Source organism: Ovis aries, chromosome 11, assembly GCF_016772045.2.
Source record: "Ovis aries strain OAR_USU_Benz2616 breed Rambouillet chromosome 11, ARS-UI_Ramb_v3.0, whole genome shotgun sequence".
Taxonomy (NCBI): Eukaryota; Metazoa; Chordata; class Mammalia; order Artiodactyla; family Bovidae; genus Ovis; species Ovis aries.
This window is the reverse complement of record NC_056064.1, coordinates 51,870,110-51,885,178: the sequence shown is the minus strand read 5'-3', so window position 1 is coordinate 51,885,178 and position 15,069 is coordinate 51,870,110. Positions and strand designations below refer to the sequence as shown.

The window sequence follows — 15,069 nt, the reverse complement described above, 5'->3', positions numbered from 1 at the left end:
GATGGTTGGATGGCATCACCGACTCAGTGGACATCAGTTTGAGCAAACTCTGGGAGATAGTGCTTAGTGACTAAACAACAACAAGTATCCCATTTGATGGTGGTGTGCAGGTGATTCAGCCAACAAAACCTCACCTCACCTGCAAGTGACATGCAGGCAGCACTGCTCTAAATGAGTTAGAAACCAAACAGGATCTCTCCAGCTCAGGAAGGAAGAAAAGCTGAAACTTGAGCCTCACTGATTGCTTTTCAATCGTATCCGTTGTTTTCCTTTAAAAAAAAAAATCTAGTCCATCATTAAGAAGCCCCCTTCCTGTTCATTATTTATGTATTAAAAGGTATCCACAAAATGTTTTTGCTTCTTGTCTACCTTTAAAGTTCCATCATTCCTACAAAATATGTTGAATTAGCTAGTAGAAAATTCATGAGCAGAAGACCCTGTGAATAGCATTGTGAACCCTAACCCAAGGGGGTGCTTTGTCTTTCTCTTTTCCCTCATGTTGCACGAGGCTGGGCATTTAGCTTTCTGATGAACTCCCCCCAGAGAAGCACTCTCTCTATTAACTCCCCAATAACATTTGCTGTTCCCCCCTTACTTGTCCCCCTAGAGCCCGACACCCACCCCAGGGAGGGAGCCGCGTCCTCCTTCCTGGACAGGATCCAGCAGCTAAGCATGGTGGAGGAAGGGGGCCTGGTGGAGACAGTGGAATCTGAGAGCAGCGATGAGGCGGAAGAAGACAGATCCCAGCTGGTGGTCTTGGACCCAGACCACGTAAGACATTCGGGGGTTTTGCTTTTGCCCCACACAGGCGAAGTTGGACTTAGAGACACTGCCGCATTTGCCCTATTCTGCCTGGAGCCTCCACGGCCCACCTTTTACCCAGCAAATGCCGTGCTCTGTTTCATCTGCTCCCCGAATAGATTATCTGCAGGGTTTGGGCTGCCACCGTGTCAAGTGTATTCTCCATTCAGGTTCATTCACTCAGACTCAGCATTTCTTTGTGGAGGGGGCTTCCTGAGCACTGTAGGGTGCTGAGGAGCACCCCGGGGCCTCCGCCCACCAGATGCCAGCAGCGCCGTCTTGGTTGTGATGGCCAGAAATGTCTCCAGACTTTGGGTGGGGGCAAGGTCACCTCCACTGAGAGCCACTGCCTTGCCTCTGGCAAGTGGGAAGGATGGGTCTTGACTGGCACTAAGGTTGCAGTGGGAAATGGGGCTCAAAGTTCATTTGGTGCTGGCATCCAAGGCTCTGCTAATCACTGCCCTTCAGCTCCAGGGATTAAACCAGTACCACCACCCCAGCTCATCCTGTCATTTTGTCAAAATATGCACTCAGGTCCTTCAGTGCCTACAGTGAGACCACAAGTGACTTCTGAAGAATCCTGGGCAGAAGTGGGGAGCACCCAGTATGAAAGTCATTTCTGTCTCCACCCCACCAAGAGCTGTGGCTAAGCCCTGGAGGGGACAGGACAATAACTGGCTATGCTCTTCCATTGTTCTAGCCCCTGATGATAAGATTCCAGGCTGCCCTGAAGAGCTACCTTAACCGGCAGATAGAGAAAATGAGGCTGGAACTTCAAGAACTGGTGCGTACCTGTCCCACCTCCCACTCAGCTGTGCTCCCTCCTGCGTCTCCATGACGTAGTTTCTCTCTCTGGTGCAGAGCGTGGCCACCAAGCAAAGCCGAGTCCAGCGGCAGGAGTTAGGGGTGAATCTTTACGGAGTCCAGCAGCACCTGGCCCGCCTGCAGATGCAGCTTGAGAAAAGTCACGACCGCCACTCCATTGCTGCGTGCACGAGGCAGCAGAAGGAGGAGGAGCTGCAGAGGGTGCGCTTGCTCTACGCCAAGACCTGTGAGACTGCCAACGAGGAGCGCAAAAAGCGTAAGGCAGCTCTGCGTCCTTGAAGGTGTCCCCACATGCCACAGAGACCCCAAGGGGATCCTCACCTGCCATCGAGTCCCTGAATACCTTTGCAACCGGATGGGGTGGCCCAAGTGCCATCATGACCCCAAGAGGTGTCCCCATGTGCTGTCATGACCCCACGCCACTGTGGGATATCATGAAAGGCAAGATGTGTTCACGTCCTGGAGGCATTCCCATCCTTTTTGGGAAGGAAAGACATGTCTTAAAATGCACCTAATTAGGCAAAGCAGCAAACACTAAAAGCCGGCAGGTTGGGTTTATGGAGTCAAAAGTGGGAGAGGCTGCTGGGCTGCTGGGATGGAAGATAGGGTCTCCAGAAAGCAGGGAGGAGTGGGAATGGGCAGGGTTTAAGCAGGTGGGGAGGTATAGGTGAGGCCAATCCAAAGTGCAGGGACCTATGATCCAGAGCCCTGCAGCCCCAGGCTGTGCGGCGGGTTAAGGGCAGCAGGGGACTCTGGAGCAGAAGAGACCACGGGGCTAGGACTAGTCACTGTTCCTACCAGAGCGAAGCCCTGCACAGAGCGAGGCAGTGGGCCACAGTGAACAGCGTGGTCGCAGCAGATTACTTCAGTTTTTGTGTTTTTCGTGTTTCCGACTTTCTTCGTCACCTCTGTGTGACTATTATAATGGGGGAAGTAACCTAAAAGAATTTGGAAGAAAACAGAATCACACCTGTATCTCAACTGTCAATGGAAAGAAGCATTTTGGACCCTGAGAAATGTAGGAGAGGATTCTGGACAGAGTTGGGGAAGTGCTTACTTAGGGAGCACTCCTCCCTGATTATCACCAAATTAACAGAATTACCAAAAAGAGAAGAGCAGGGCACTCACACTGGAACAGTGGAGCCACATCCTCCAGTTATAACAGAAGTTAGACCAGTTTGAAAGAGGACACAAGTCCCCCACTCCCTCCACAAAGGGGCAGTCAGTGCCCACCAGCACCCTCATCAGAGGCTCAAGCGCAGGTGGGCTTCTGGAAAGATCCAGTTGTCTTTATGGACACTGTGTCCTTTCTGGAGGTCACCAGGGAGCAGGAGCAGAGCTTGCTCCACTGAGCAAGGACCCACCTCACAGCACCATTTCTCCCTTCTTTGAACTAAAGAATTTGGGTGATGGTCCCAGCCGTGCCCACCAGGTGCTGCCACTGCCCTGTCCTGTAGGTGAAACATGGGCCTTTGCCTCTGGACAGTGTCTACGGTTGCCCACCTTACCTGGGAGGGAGGTGAAACCCACCAGTCAGTAACCTTCACACCCAAGTGTGAGTCCACAGCAGCCATCCCCAGACAGGAGAGCAGACCTCTCCACAGACAAGCATCGGGTTCTGTAAACAGAGCATGTGCAACTGGTGTTTGACGTGAGATTTTAGAGGCTATCTCACCAGTCAAATGGAAAACAACTATTAGAGAAAAGGACACTCAGAATTAAAAAATAGAATCATCATCCCCCCCTCGGAGAAGGCAATGGCACCCCACTCCAGTACTGTTGCCTGGAAAATCCCATGGACGGAGGAGCCTGGAAGGCTGCAGTCCATGGGGTCGCTAAGAGTCGGACACAACTGAGCGACTTCACTTTCACTTTTCACTTTCATGCACTGGAGAAGGAAATGGCAACCCAGTCCAGTGTTCTTGCCTGGAGAATCCCAGGGACAGAGGAGCCTAGTGGGCAGCCGTCTATGGGGTCGCACAGAGTTGGACAAGACTGAAGCAACTTAGCAGCAGGAGCAGCAGCAGCAGCAACATCCCCCCCTCCCCAAAAAAGTACGAAATAGATAAATCAGCACTGCTGAAAATTGAACAACTGAATTTGTATCCTAAAAGTCCAGTGTGAGGAATTCTATCCAGAATTCAGAGCAAAAACCCAAAGTGATGGACATTCTGAGAAAGAGATAAAAGACATGGATATAGGTCTGGTAAAGTCAGCACCCATAACTTAGAAATTCCAGGAGATTAGGGGCATTAACCAATGACATCAGAGGAAAACGTTTGCATGAGTTCAAGAAAGATGAATTTTCAGGTGTAAAGACTCATGTAGGGCCAGGTGGGTGGAAGAAAAAATAAACATGCCCAGACATAGTTGGTGAAATTTTTAAATTCCAAAGGTAAAAGGAGGGAAATGCCATAGGATTACAGACAGGACAAAACCAGACGTTCCCTATGTTATTCAACCCTCCAGAGGGTGGAAATTTTGGGAAATTCTTCCCAGGCTTGTTTTATAATTCTCAGTATAATCCTTACTGGAAAAAGCTTACAGTGTACAAAAACATAGTGATCCTACTTACATGATATGAAAATCCTAAATAAAATATTAGCAAATATTAAACTTTTGCTCAGCAACAAAAGATTAAGTTCAGCAATATATGAAAAGAAAAAAATAGCTCCTAGTGAAGAAGGGCTTAATTCTGGAATAATTTGAAATTAGGAAATCTACTGATTCATTGCACTTTTTTATTAAAGGAGAGAGAACAAAAAGATTTTCTGGGTGGATGCCCAGTGGATATTTGAATAAAACTCATTATTCATCCTAAACTAGGGTAGAAGGAAATTTCTTTGTAAGTGTTTATCAGCAACTAATAAGACAGTTTTACTCAGTGGAAAGCCCTGGAGTGATCATAGCTAAGGTAAGGAATGAGATGAGGATACAGTGTTTTGGACGTTCCAGCTATGAAAGTAAACAGAAAATATAAACAGAGTATAGATTCTGGATATGACATCATGAAACTCATTCTCCACCAATGGTATGATTGTTTACCTAGAAGATTCAAGATTACTGTTGAAAAAGAAGCAAATAAAAGCAATAAGAAATCTATAAAGTAACTGAATACCAGAGTTATAATTTTCTTTTCTGCCAGTCATATCCGATTATGATTTATTAATGTAATTTAAAAAATCTCATCCATGATAGCTATAACAGCCATAAAATACTTAGGAATAAGTCTAATAAGAAGCAAGTGAACCAGACTTCCCTGGTGGTCCAGCAGTTAAGAATCCATCTGCCCAGGCAGGGGACATGGGTTAGATCCCTGGCCCTGGAGGATCCCACATGCACTGGGGCAACTAAGCCTGTGCCACAGTGACTGAGCCTGCACACCCTGAAGCCCGTGCTCTGCAACAAGAGGAGCCATCACAATGAGAAACCCACACACCACAACTAGAAAAGGCCCACACACAGCAAGGAAGACCCAGCGCAGCCAAATCAATCAATCAATAAAAAGAAGCAAGCGAACCTGTCTGAAGAAAAACAATAAAACTTTACTAAAGGATAGAAAACATTTAAATAAATGGAACAGTCATGATTATAATGGGATGGGAGGATGCACAGTATATAAATGTTATTTCTCTAAATTAACAAGCATTTCACTGCAAGTCCAGTTAAAATCCACAATGGGATGTTTGGGCGAGCTTGAATTTATTTAACATAGTTATTTATTATTTTTGAGGAGTAATAATACAAAATTGAAGCTCTCTGGAGTCTCCCTCTGGCCCAGTCCAGCCTCCTCTGCAGAGTCACAATGGTATTATTGATTCTTGTATATTCTTTTAAAGATATTTTTGCATATAAAAGCAAAGTTATAAGGGTGTGATATTTTTTTCTATTTTTTTAAACAAGTAGCTGTGTACTATGCCCACCACTCTGTTCCTTGCTTTTTCCCCCTTATCAATGCTTGCTAGAAATTATTCCAGAGCAATACCTTAAAAATTCTCCATTCTCAACAAATCGATTTTCAAGATCACTTGGAACACTAAATGCGTAAGAATACCCAAGAAAATTTTGAAAAAGAAGTGTAATGAGGGAATATTGTCCTAACAGGTATCAAAGCACTGTATCAACCTACAGCAATAGAAGCAAAATGGCTCAAGGGAAAAAAATGGGCAAATAGATCAATGGTGCAGAGTAGGGAGTTCCAGGAAGTTTACTCTGGAATCTATCTATTTACTGCAAATTGAATGTACAGATTGCACTTTAAAATCACTAAATATTTTCGCTCATTTGACCATCCAAAAAGGAACACTTAGACTCCTATTTCATGCTAAGCAAAGCCTGTTGACCCTGCATATCTTTCCGACTTCCTTTTCTAACACCAGGTCAAGAAAACTCTGCTTCTAGAGGACTCACCTGCTGAGGTCAGGCCCGTCCGATAATTACCCTTTTCGCCACAAAACACAACCTGATCTCAGGAGTAACACCAGGGCAGAGCTCATGGGTGCTTTTCAAGACTCTACCCACCCTGTCTTATTACATGAAGGGCCCTTCAAAGCCTAATAGGTAAAAGACTACTATCCTGCTCTAGAAGAAGGGGTGATGGTATGAGCAGGCAAGTCAAAGAAGGAAAAGGACAGCCGGTCTTCATACTGTGAAAACAGACTTGATTTCACTAATGTTCAAAGAATACAAATTAAAAAGAATATTTGAGCACTTCCCTGATGGTCTAGCGGTAAGAATCTGCCTGTCAATGCAGGGGACATGGGTTCTATCCCTGGTCTGGGAAGATCCCACATGCTGTGAGGCAACTTAGTCCCTGAGCCACAACGACTCAACCCACAGGCCCTAAAGCCCATGCTCCACAACAGAGAAGCCACTGCAATGAGAAGCCCAAGCACCGCAGCTAGAATGCAGCCCCCGCTCGCCGCAACTAGAGAAAGCCTGCTTGCAGCAACGGTGACCCAGTGCAGGCAAAGATAAAATAAATGAATAAAATTTTTTTAATTAAAAAAAATTTTGAAATATTGGCTCTCAGTCACTCAGCCAGAAAAGAAGGAAAGAGGGGGCAGAAGTGAGTGCCCTGGAGGAAGGGTGGGCAAGCTCCCTGATTCAGGTAGGGTGGGTTATTCAGTGCTGTCTGCCATAGCGAAGGGCCATAGGCCGGGCGACTTGAGCAATAGAAGTTTGCTTTCTTGTAATTCTGGAGGCCAGATGTACAAGATCAAGGTGTTGGCAGGGTGGTTCTACCTGAGGCCAATCTCCTGGGCTTGTGGACAGTCATCGTCTCCCTGTGTCCACACAGGGGCCCATCCACTGTGTGTCTATGTCCTAACCTCCTCTTCTAAAGAAAGACACCAGTTGTTCGGGCCCACCCTAGTGACCTCATTTTACCTTAATGACCTCTTTAAAGACCCTCTCCCCAGATACATTCCTACAGTCCACCCAGCAACCACTCTTTCTACAAAACTCCCCCCTCTTTTCCCTGTACCCCCTCCGTTCCACTCCCCTATAATTCTTATCCACATGGGACCCAAAGAATTCCCTAGTGTTAGAGTTTTTAAATCATCTTGGATGTTAAAAAAAAAATGTGTTTGTCAAGTTTAAGTCCATCCTTCAGAAACACCTGACTCTAATATGATATTCACCCAGCAGCCTTTCGATCTATAAATCGATTTTCCATTTGGATCTACACACTGAATAAGGAACGCCCTACGCCAGTGAACAGTTACTGGTGGAAGTCTATCTCCCTAAATAAGCTGATGTTCTAGCTTATAAATCCATCTCATGAGAGTTTTGTTACAAGGAACCCATACTTCAGTGGTGTTCAGCCCACCCTTCAGGCTGGTTTTTCTCCCAGGAGATTTAGGACTGAACCTGATGTTGCCAACTCCATGTGGTAAGAAATCTGTAAAATTCACACAAAGCCTCATAACCTTGACACTGTTTCAAAACATCCTTGGACATGAAGAATCTCTAACATGTGGTGGGAGTTGGAGAGCATGTTGCAATTGATGGGCATCAGTTCAGTTCAGTCGCTCAGTTATGTCCAACTCTTTGTGACCTCATGGACTACAGCACGACAGGCCTCCCTGTCCATCACCAACTCCCGGAGTTTACTCAAACTCATGTCCATTGAGTCAGTGATACCATCCAGCCATCTCATCCTCTATCATCCCCTCCTTTTGCCTTCAATCTTTCCCAGCATCAGGGTGTTTTCCAAGAGTCAGTTCTTTGCATCAGGTGGCCAAAGTACTGAAGTTTCAACTTCAACATCAGTCCTTCAATGAATATTCAGGACTGACTTCCTTTAGAATGGACTGGTTGGATCTCCTTGCAGTCCAAGGAACTCTCAAGAGTCTTTTCCAACACCGCGGTTCAAAAGCATCAATTCTTCGGTACTCAGCTTTCTTTATAGTCCAACTCTCACATCCGTACATGACTACTGGAAAAACCATAGCCTTGACTAGACGGACCTTTGTTGGCAAAGTAATGTCTCTGCTTTTTAATATGCTGTGTAGGTTGTTATATATTCTGTCTCTCCACCTATTAATAGACTGTAAGGTCTTTGATGGCATGGTCTGGGTCTTTGTAGTTTTAAGGCTGTTTCTCAGGCCCATCCCACAGTGAGGGGAGGAGTGCTGCATCTGTGTTGGTCTGTGTGCAGTGTTGGGACACCCTCCCCCTCTCTTCCCAGTGGCAGCTCTGCAAACCGAGATGGAGACCCTGGCTCTGCATCTCTTCTACATGCAGAACATAGACCAGGACGTGCGTGATGACATCCAAGTGATGAAGCAAGTCGTGAAGAAGTCAGAAGCCCAGCGCATGCGGGCTGAGCTGGAGAAGAAGCAGCAGGTATTCTGCAAAGATGATGCCCACATGACGATGGCTACACCTTGGATTTCCCAGTCAGCCTTGCCCCTGTTTGAATACCACAGCCCTGGGGGAGCCGTGTCCAGCCTGGGATCGCTGACATGGGTCTGGGTTGGTGGGGACCAACCATGCATCTTATCCCTTATCATCTCACCATGCATCTTATCTCTGCCCTTCTAGGACCTGCACGTGGACCGGCTGACCGCCCGAGCCAACCAGCTGGAAGAACAAACCTCCCTGTTCGAGGCCCAGTACCATGCACAGGCTAAAGACACTCAGATGCTCAGGAAAGCAGTGAGTGAGGTACGCATCACCCACGCCATCTGGCAGTGCCCGGGAAGTGCCTGCATGCCTGCTGAGAGGCTGACTGAGCCCTCAGTTAGCGGGCCCACCCCCTGCACATCTGTCTGTCCTCATAAGCGTCTCAGAGCATCTGACTGACTCACGGTGATGATACCAGCTGACTGATGGCCAGTATTCTTACTCTCATTGTAGCAGTGATACACTAGAAGATGTCCCAGGAGCTGGGACATTCTGTCCTGCTTGCTGGGACATCCTTAGCAAGCTTCTTAGCAACAGCAGACCTCTTTCAAGGAGAGCTGAAGTTTCCCTAACCATTCTCAGCCTGGACTGCTGGCACACCTGGGCAGTGCCCACATCTCCATTCCATGGCGAGTAAGAGAGAGCCCAGGCTCAATGCAACGCCAAGTTCAGTGACTGGCACTGGAAACCAAAATTGCTGTCGCTTTTTAATCTGTGAATCACCATCTTTCTTCATACGTGCAGTGACGGCATGAAAGAAACAACACAGTTTCACTGAAGGAAAGACAAATGGGTGGGCTTGAACAAACAAACAAATATAGCTGAGTCCACATGGGAAAGTGCCCAGTTCTCACCAACCTGTGAGTATACTTAATCTAGAATGAATGCCCATCAGAATCTCGGCAGAGGGAAGCTTTTTAGTTAACAAAGCAATTCTTAACTTTACCTAAAATATAAATTCAGAGGACTAGCAGAGAAGTGTCCAGGGAGGAAAGTTCATGAAGCCTGTTTGCCCAGAAATGACAGGTTTTCTGAGACATGAGACTTTCTAGGCTAACACCAGGGGAGTCCAGGACAAACCAGGATGGTGGGTCCCCCCCTAACATTAAATACTATAAAGCCCAAGTGGCTAAAATAATGACTTACTGGAATCAGGGACAGACAGGTAGGCTGTAGGAGCCTGTGAGAGAGCCCAGAATCAAGGAAACGTTTGCATAGAAATTTCATGGATTGTAAATTAATGGAGAGCAAGTGAGTTATGCACCCAGTGGTGTTGGGACATTTGGTTAATCATTTGGGGGAAAAAATCACATCTTTTCCTCATACCACACACTAAAACAAATTCCACATGGGATCAGCTATTGAAATGAGGGAAGCTATACCAGAAGAAAGAAAAAGAAATATTTGTAGAGTCCTGGGCTGAAGAGGGCTTTCTAAGCATAATACCAGTAAGTTTGGTGGTGTAAAGAGATTTTGAAAATCAGTCCAGAATCTGCCACGCACATTTCTGCTCTGTGCTGATCACACACACACACACACACACACACACACACACACACACACACACACGACGCTGTCGTTTTTCTTCCATTGCGTCTTTCTGTGTCTCCCACCGCTCCCTGCTGGCTGTGTCCTGCCAGGACAGGGCCATCCCACGTTTGTTCATCCTGCCTTTCTGCACCCAGAAGCAGGGGGCTGGGGGGAGGGTGGGGGCCGTGGCAGGTGCACCACAGACACTGATGACAGACGAGGGCAGGGCAGGGGTTTTCCCAACCAAATTGGCGAAGATGAGCAAGGCAAGGGAAGCAGGGCTCCTGCACTGATAGTGGGGGTGCAGCGTGCCTTCATCAGGATCTTTATTCAAGGGCAGTATTGCACCACATGTCACAGGCACCCACCCCGTGCCCTAGCACACTCTCCCGAAATATCACTGTTCAGCCTTCATTCCAGGGAAAATGGGCATGCAGATTAACTTTTTGTACATTAAATACTCAGTGAAGAAAATGAATAGAGAGTCCCTGGGGACACAGTGCTGTGTGTGATAGCAAAGAAAGTCCCAAGAAGAGGACGTTGGTTAAACAAATTATGATATATCCATACAGTAGAGGACTATCTCACCAATAAAATATTTGCTGACATGGAAACCCATTCACAATATGCTACTTTTAAATACTAAGTTATAAAACAATAATAGAATGTGATTGCATACACACCGGCAAATACAACACACACACACACACACACACACACACACAGAGGAAGATAACATCAGGGTGATAGAAATGTAAACTTCAAATAATGGGATTATTTTTATTTTCTTTTTGCTTATTTACATATTCTAATTTGCATAGAACGAAGACTTTTTTTTTTTTTAATGGGGACTGTGTTTAAAACATTTAAAAACCGAATTCAGCTCAGTCTTTACATCTCAGCCTGTACCATGGTCAACAAGCCCTTGTCTGGCAGATTGGGGAGCTCCGTGGGAGGGCACCTGCCTCTGACTGACCGTCCCCACTGAGCCCAGCCTGGGGAGGAGCCCAGCAGTTTTGGCTCCTTCTGCCTCAGCCGGGTACCATTGGTGCACAAGCTGGTCCATGCCACAGAAGGGGCTTCTCAGTTAATAACTTACCCAGATCCAGAAATGTCTCAGCAGTCATGGTATAATTAACTCACCACTTTATGCTCTATAATGGTAATGAATAGATGATTTATTAAAGCCCTGACGACAGGAGTAGGATTCCCCAGTGCAATGCCTCCTTTCACATCCAGCTCTGCCCTCTTATCATCCCTGTGAGTGTTCGAGGCCACTCTGACCTCCTCCAGTGTCTACCATGCACGTCCCGCAAGAGCAGAGGCTGATCGGACTCAGCATCTCCACTAAGATGCTCGTGGCCTAAAGAGGGCCTCCCCCGAGCCCTCACCCTGTGCCCCTTCCAAGAATCAGCATGAGGCCAAACTGCTAGAAGTGCAGTGATTCCCCTGGAATGACACATAAGGACATTCATAAGACCCAGCACTTGGGGTGGAGCTGAGTGTGCTGGGCCTACAGGCACCGTCCCGTCTGATCTGATGGCCCCAGCATGTGGGTACTGTTATTGTTCCCGTGTCACGGCTGGGGCTCAAGGCTCAGGCAAGTGTTGGATGGGCCTTTTGAGCCATGTTTAATTTCACGTGCGACCTTCTGTTGCTGCATATAAAGCAAAGCTAGGGTCACAGAGGAGGAAGGTGATTTGGGAAGCTTGGGGCTCTCTGACGTCCTTTTGGGGGCTCTGAGCTTAATGACATGAGACCAACGTCCACGTAACCTCAACTCTCCCTTGCAGGCCTGCACGGAAATAGAGGCCATCCACATGGAGAAGAAGCACATCCTGCAGCAGTGGGCCACCAGCCTGGGGGGCATGAAACATCGCGACGAGGCTCACAGGACCATCCAGGAGGCGCTCAGGTACGGGCGGCCCTGCTGGTTGCCACAGAGGCGGGCCAGGCGTCTCGGGGCCACAGGCAGGGCCCTGGATGGAGCGGTGGGAGAACTCGTGACATGTGGGAACTCGGAGGCGGGTGCAAAGTGGACTCCATGCCCGCCTCCTCCCAGGCGAGCACGGAGCGCCTGTCCCCGGCTCTCCTGGGACAAAGGGGTGCACCTGCAGCCCTGCGGCCCCAATTTCCGTTCTTGAAACCCCCCCTTATTGTTCACCCAGATTTCAGTGTTTTTTAAATCCTTTCAAACTTTCCGTGGCACCGGGAGCTGCAAAGCTTTCATGCTCAGATTTCCTGGGAGGATTAAGGAGAAACAGTGAGAGAGAGAGGGAAAGAAAAAGGGGTATTTATCTTGGAGAGATAAAGGTGTCCCTTTGATTTGCAGTTTCACCACCTGTGTGCAGAAACTTCACCCTTCTTCTATTGTTCTGCCGAGGGCTGAGTTCCAACCGAAATCCTGCTTTAATCTCCCCGAAAAGGGAAGGAAGAGGCCCCGCCTGGCATTCCCCCCTTACTTCTAGCAAGGGCTGGACGTGCACCCTGGGTGGGGTGCTGGAGACTGGGGCTTCCACCATTGCCTTAGTTCCCCAAACCAGCAGGATGTTTGGGGCCCAAGTGTGGAAGCAGGTCCTGGAGGGAACGCATCATAGCTCAACTCAGCCCTCAGCGTGCAGCCTGGCAGTGAGCTGTGCCCAGGAGAGGCCTGCTGACCACGGGGAGGAGGGCTTGGGTTGCTTTGCCAGTCCCATGGCATGGCCTCTGGTAGCCCAACAGCTAGGAGAGACGTTCCTTCTCAGTCTTGTGATTAAGAAAAACAAAAATGGAGGCATATACCTATGACTGTAATACCAGACTAAAAATACTCATTTCCTTCACGTCCCTGAGTCGATGATAGAAAGACAAAGGGAGGCCTTCCCTGGAGGCCCAGTGGTTAAGTGGTTAAGGATCCGCCTGCCAGTGTGGGGGACACGGGTTCGATCTCTACTCTGGGAAGATCCCACGTGCCTCAGGGCACCTAAGCCCATGTGTCGCAATTATTTAGCGGGTGCTCTAGAGCCCATGAGCCACACCTACTGATGCCCGTGTGACCTAGAGCCCGTGTTCCGCAACAAGAGAAGCCACCCCAATGAGAAGGCCGTGTGCTGCAGCAAAGAGTAGTCCCCCCTCTCTGCAACTAGAGAAAACCCGTTCAGCAACAAAGTTCCAGCACAGCCAAAACTAAATGAATGAATATTTAAAATCTGAAATAAGTAAATAAATTTTTTAAAAAAGAAAGCCAGAGGGAGAATCATAGAATTATCCAGGCAAAGTCTGGCTAAAAATCTGCCTTCCCTTTGAACACGCAGGTGAGGAACTGGGCTGTCTCGGGGCTGTGGGCTTGGGCTGACCCCTGCCCGGCCCTCGCCGGGGCTGCTGGTCTACCTGCTCCCACTGTGTCTGTCGACTGAGTGCTGCCCCATGTTTGGTGAGCAGAGGCCTTGGCTAGTGAGCAGTTTTTGCCTCTTGCCTAACACTGACCCTGAGTAAGGTCAAGGCTGAGAGTCTCATGGCCTGTGGATTCCCCCACACAGGGACCTCCAGAGTTCAGGGGGACACACTGCGCTTAGCCCAGCACTCTGTGTCTCCAGGACTAACCTGGATGCCCTCTACAACCCTCCTCCTGACCCTGTCCCCTCCACTCCCACCGGCTGTTCCTACCTGTCCTCTAAGGCATGGCTTGATGGTCACTCCTTTTCTTTTTTCTTGTTTTGAAATTCAGTATTTTGAATAGATAACACAGTGACTTGGTCTAAACTATCTGTAGACTCATATTCAGTGAGGTCAATAGGCCCGTGTCCTCCATGGTCTGCTTCCCCTTCCCATACACACACTCCTCCTGGTTTCCTGGGTCTCCATCCCTAGGTCATCCGCGACAGCAAAAGAGACTGCACAAATCCGCCTCCTTCACTTTCCCATTCGTGCCATGTTCTGTGCCTGCTCTTTTCATTCCGCTGCGTGTCCTGGAGATCTTCCCAAATCGAAACACACCTGCTGTTTGTTCCTTCTTTTCCTGCCACGCACCTTCTGATGGACTCAAGGTTATCCACATGCCTTTCCCGTCACAATGTTGCTGTACAGAGTCACATCCAGGGCGATTATAGTCTATATCATTCTGTATAATTATGTTCCCTATCAAGCCGGGAAGTTCTGGATTCCAGGGTACGCACTCGGCAGGCTGGACAGGGATTTCCCAGGAGGGCTGAGAAGATAACACCTCCCCCAGCAGTGTTCCAAAGCCCCCTCCCTGACAACTGAGCACATGTTCGACTGTGCTGATCTCATTGATGAGAAAAATGACATCATGTGTTTATAACAGGTGCCCATCGAATGTTCATTTTAGCAACACACACCTCCCCTAACAACAATTCATGGGGCACTAGTTCTGGCTCAGCTGGCCTTCCTGCAACCCCAGATACATCAGCCATGGAGGAGGGAGGCCTCCTTTCAAATGTGTTGACCGCACACGATGCTGTGAGAATTGTGACCTGTGATTGCAGGGCTGCATCCAGATAGGTGTGAAGGAGGGAATCTGAAACTAACCAAAGTCAGTTCAATTCAGTTCAGTTCAGTCGCTCAGTCGTGTCCGACTCTTTGCGACCCCATGAAGGCACGCCAGGCCTCCCTGTCCATCACCATCTCCCGGAGCTCACTCAGACTCACGTCCATCGAATCCGTGATACCACCCAGCCATCTCATCCTGGGTCATCCCCTTCTCCTCCTGCCCCCAATCCCTCCCAGCATCAGAGTCTTTTCCAATGAGCCAACTCTTTGCATGAGGTGTTCAAAGTACTGGAGCTTCAGCTTTAGCATCATTCCTTCCAAAGAAATCCCAGGGTTGATCTCCTTCAGAATGGACTGGTTGGATCTCCTTGCAGTCCAAGGGACTCTCAAGAGTCTTCTCCAACACCACAGTTCAAATGCATCAATTCTTCGGCGCTCAGCCTTCTTCACAGTCCAACTCTCACATCCATACATGACCACAGGAAAAACCATAGCCTTGACTAGACGGACCTTAGT

General features: G+C 48.2%; 1 protein-coding gene across 1 annotated transcript in view; it reads left to right on the top strand.

Annotated features, from left to right (window-relative positions):
- CCDC40 (coiled-coil domain containing 40) overlaps positions 1-15,069 on the top strand; it is a 44,382-nt gene that overhangs the window by 6,012 nt on the left and 23,301 nt on the right. The window contains exons 5-10 of the mRNA XM_027974236.2: positions 608-771; positions 1,502-1,585; positions 1,663-1,882; positions 8,318-8,475; positions 8,674-8,796; positions 11,859-11,980. Of these exons, the coding sequence (XP_027830037.1) occupies positions 608-771; positions 1,502-1,585; positions 1,663-1,882; positions 8,318-8,475; positions 8,674-8,796; positions 11,859-11,980 (871 nt within the window). The remainder of the gene's footprint in view (positions 1-607; positions 772-1,501; positions 1,586-1,662; positions 1,883-8,317; positions 8,476-8,673; positions 8,797-11,858; positions 11,981-15,069) is intronic.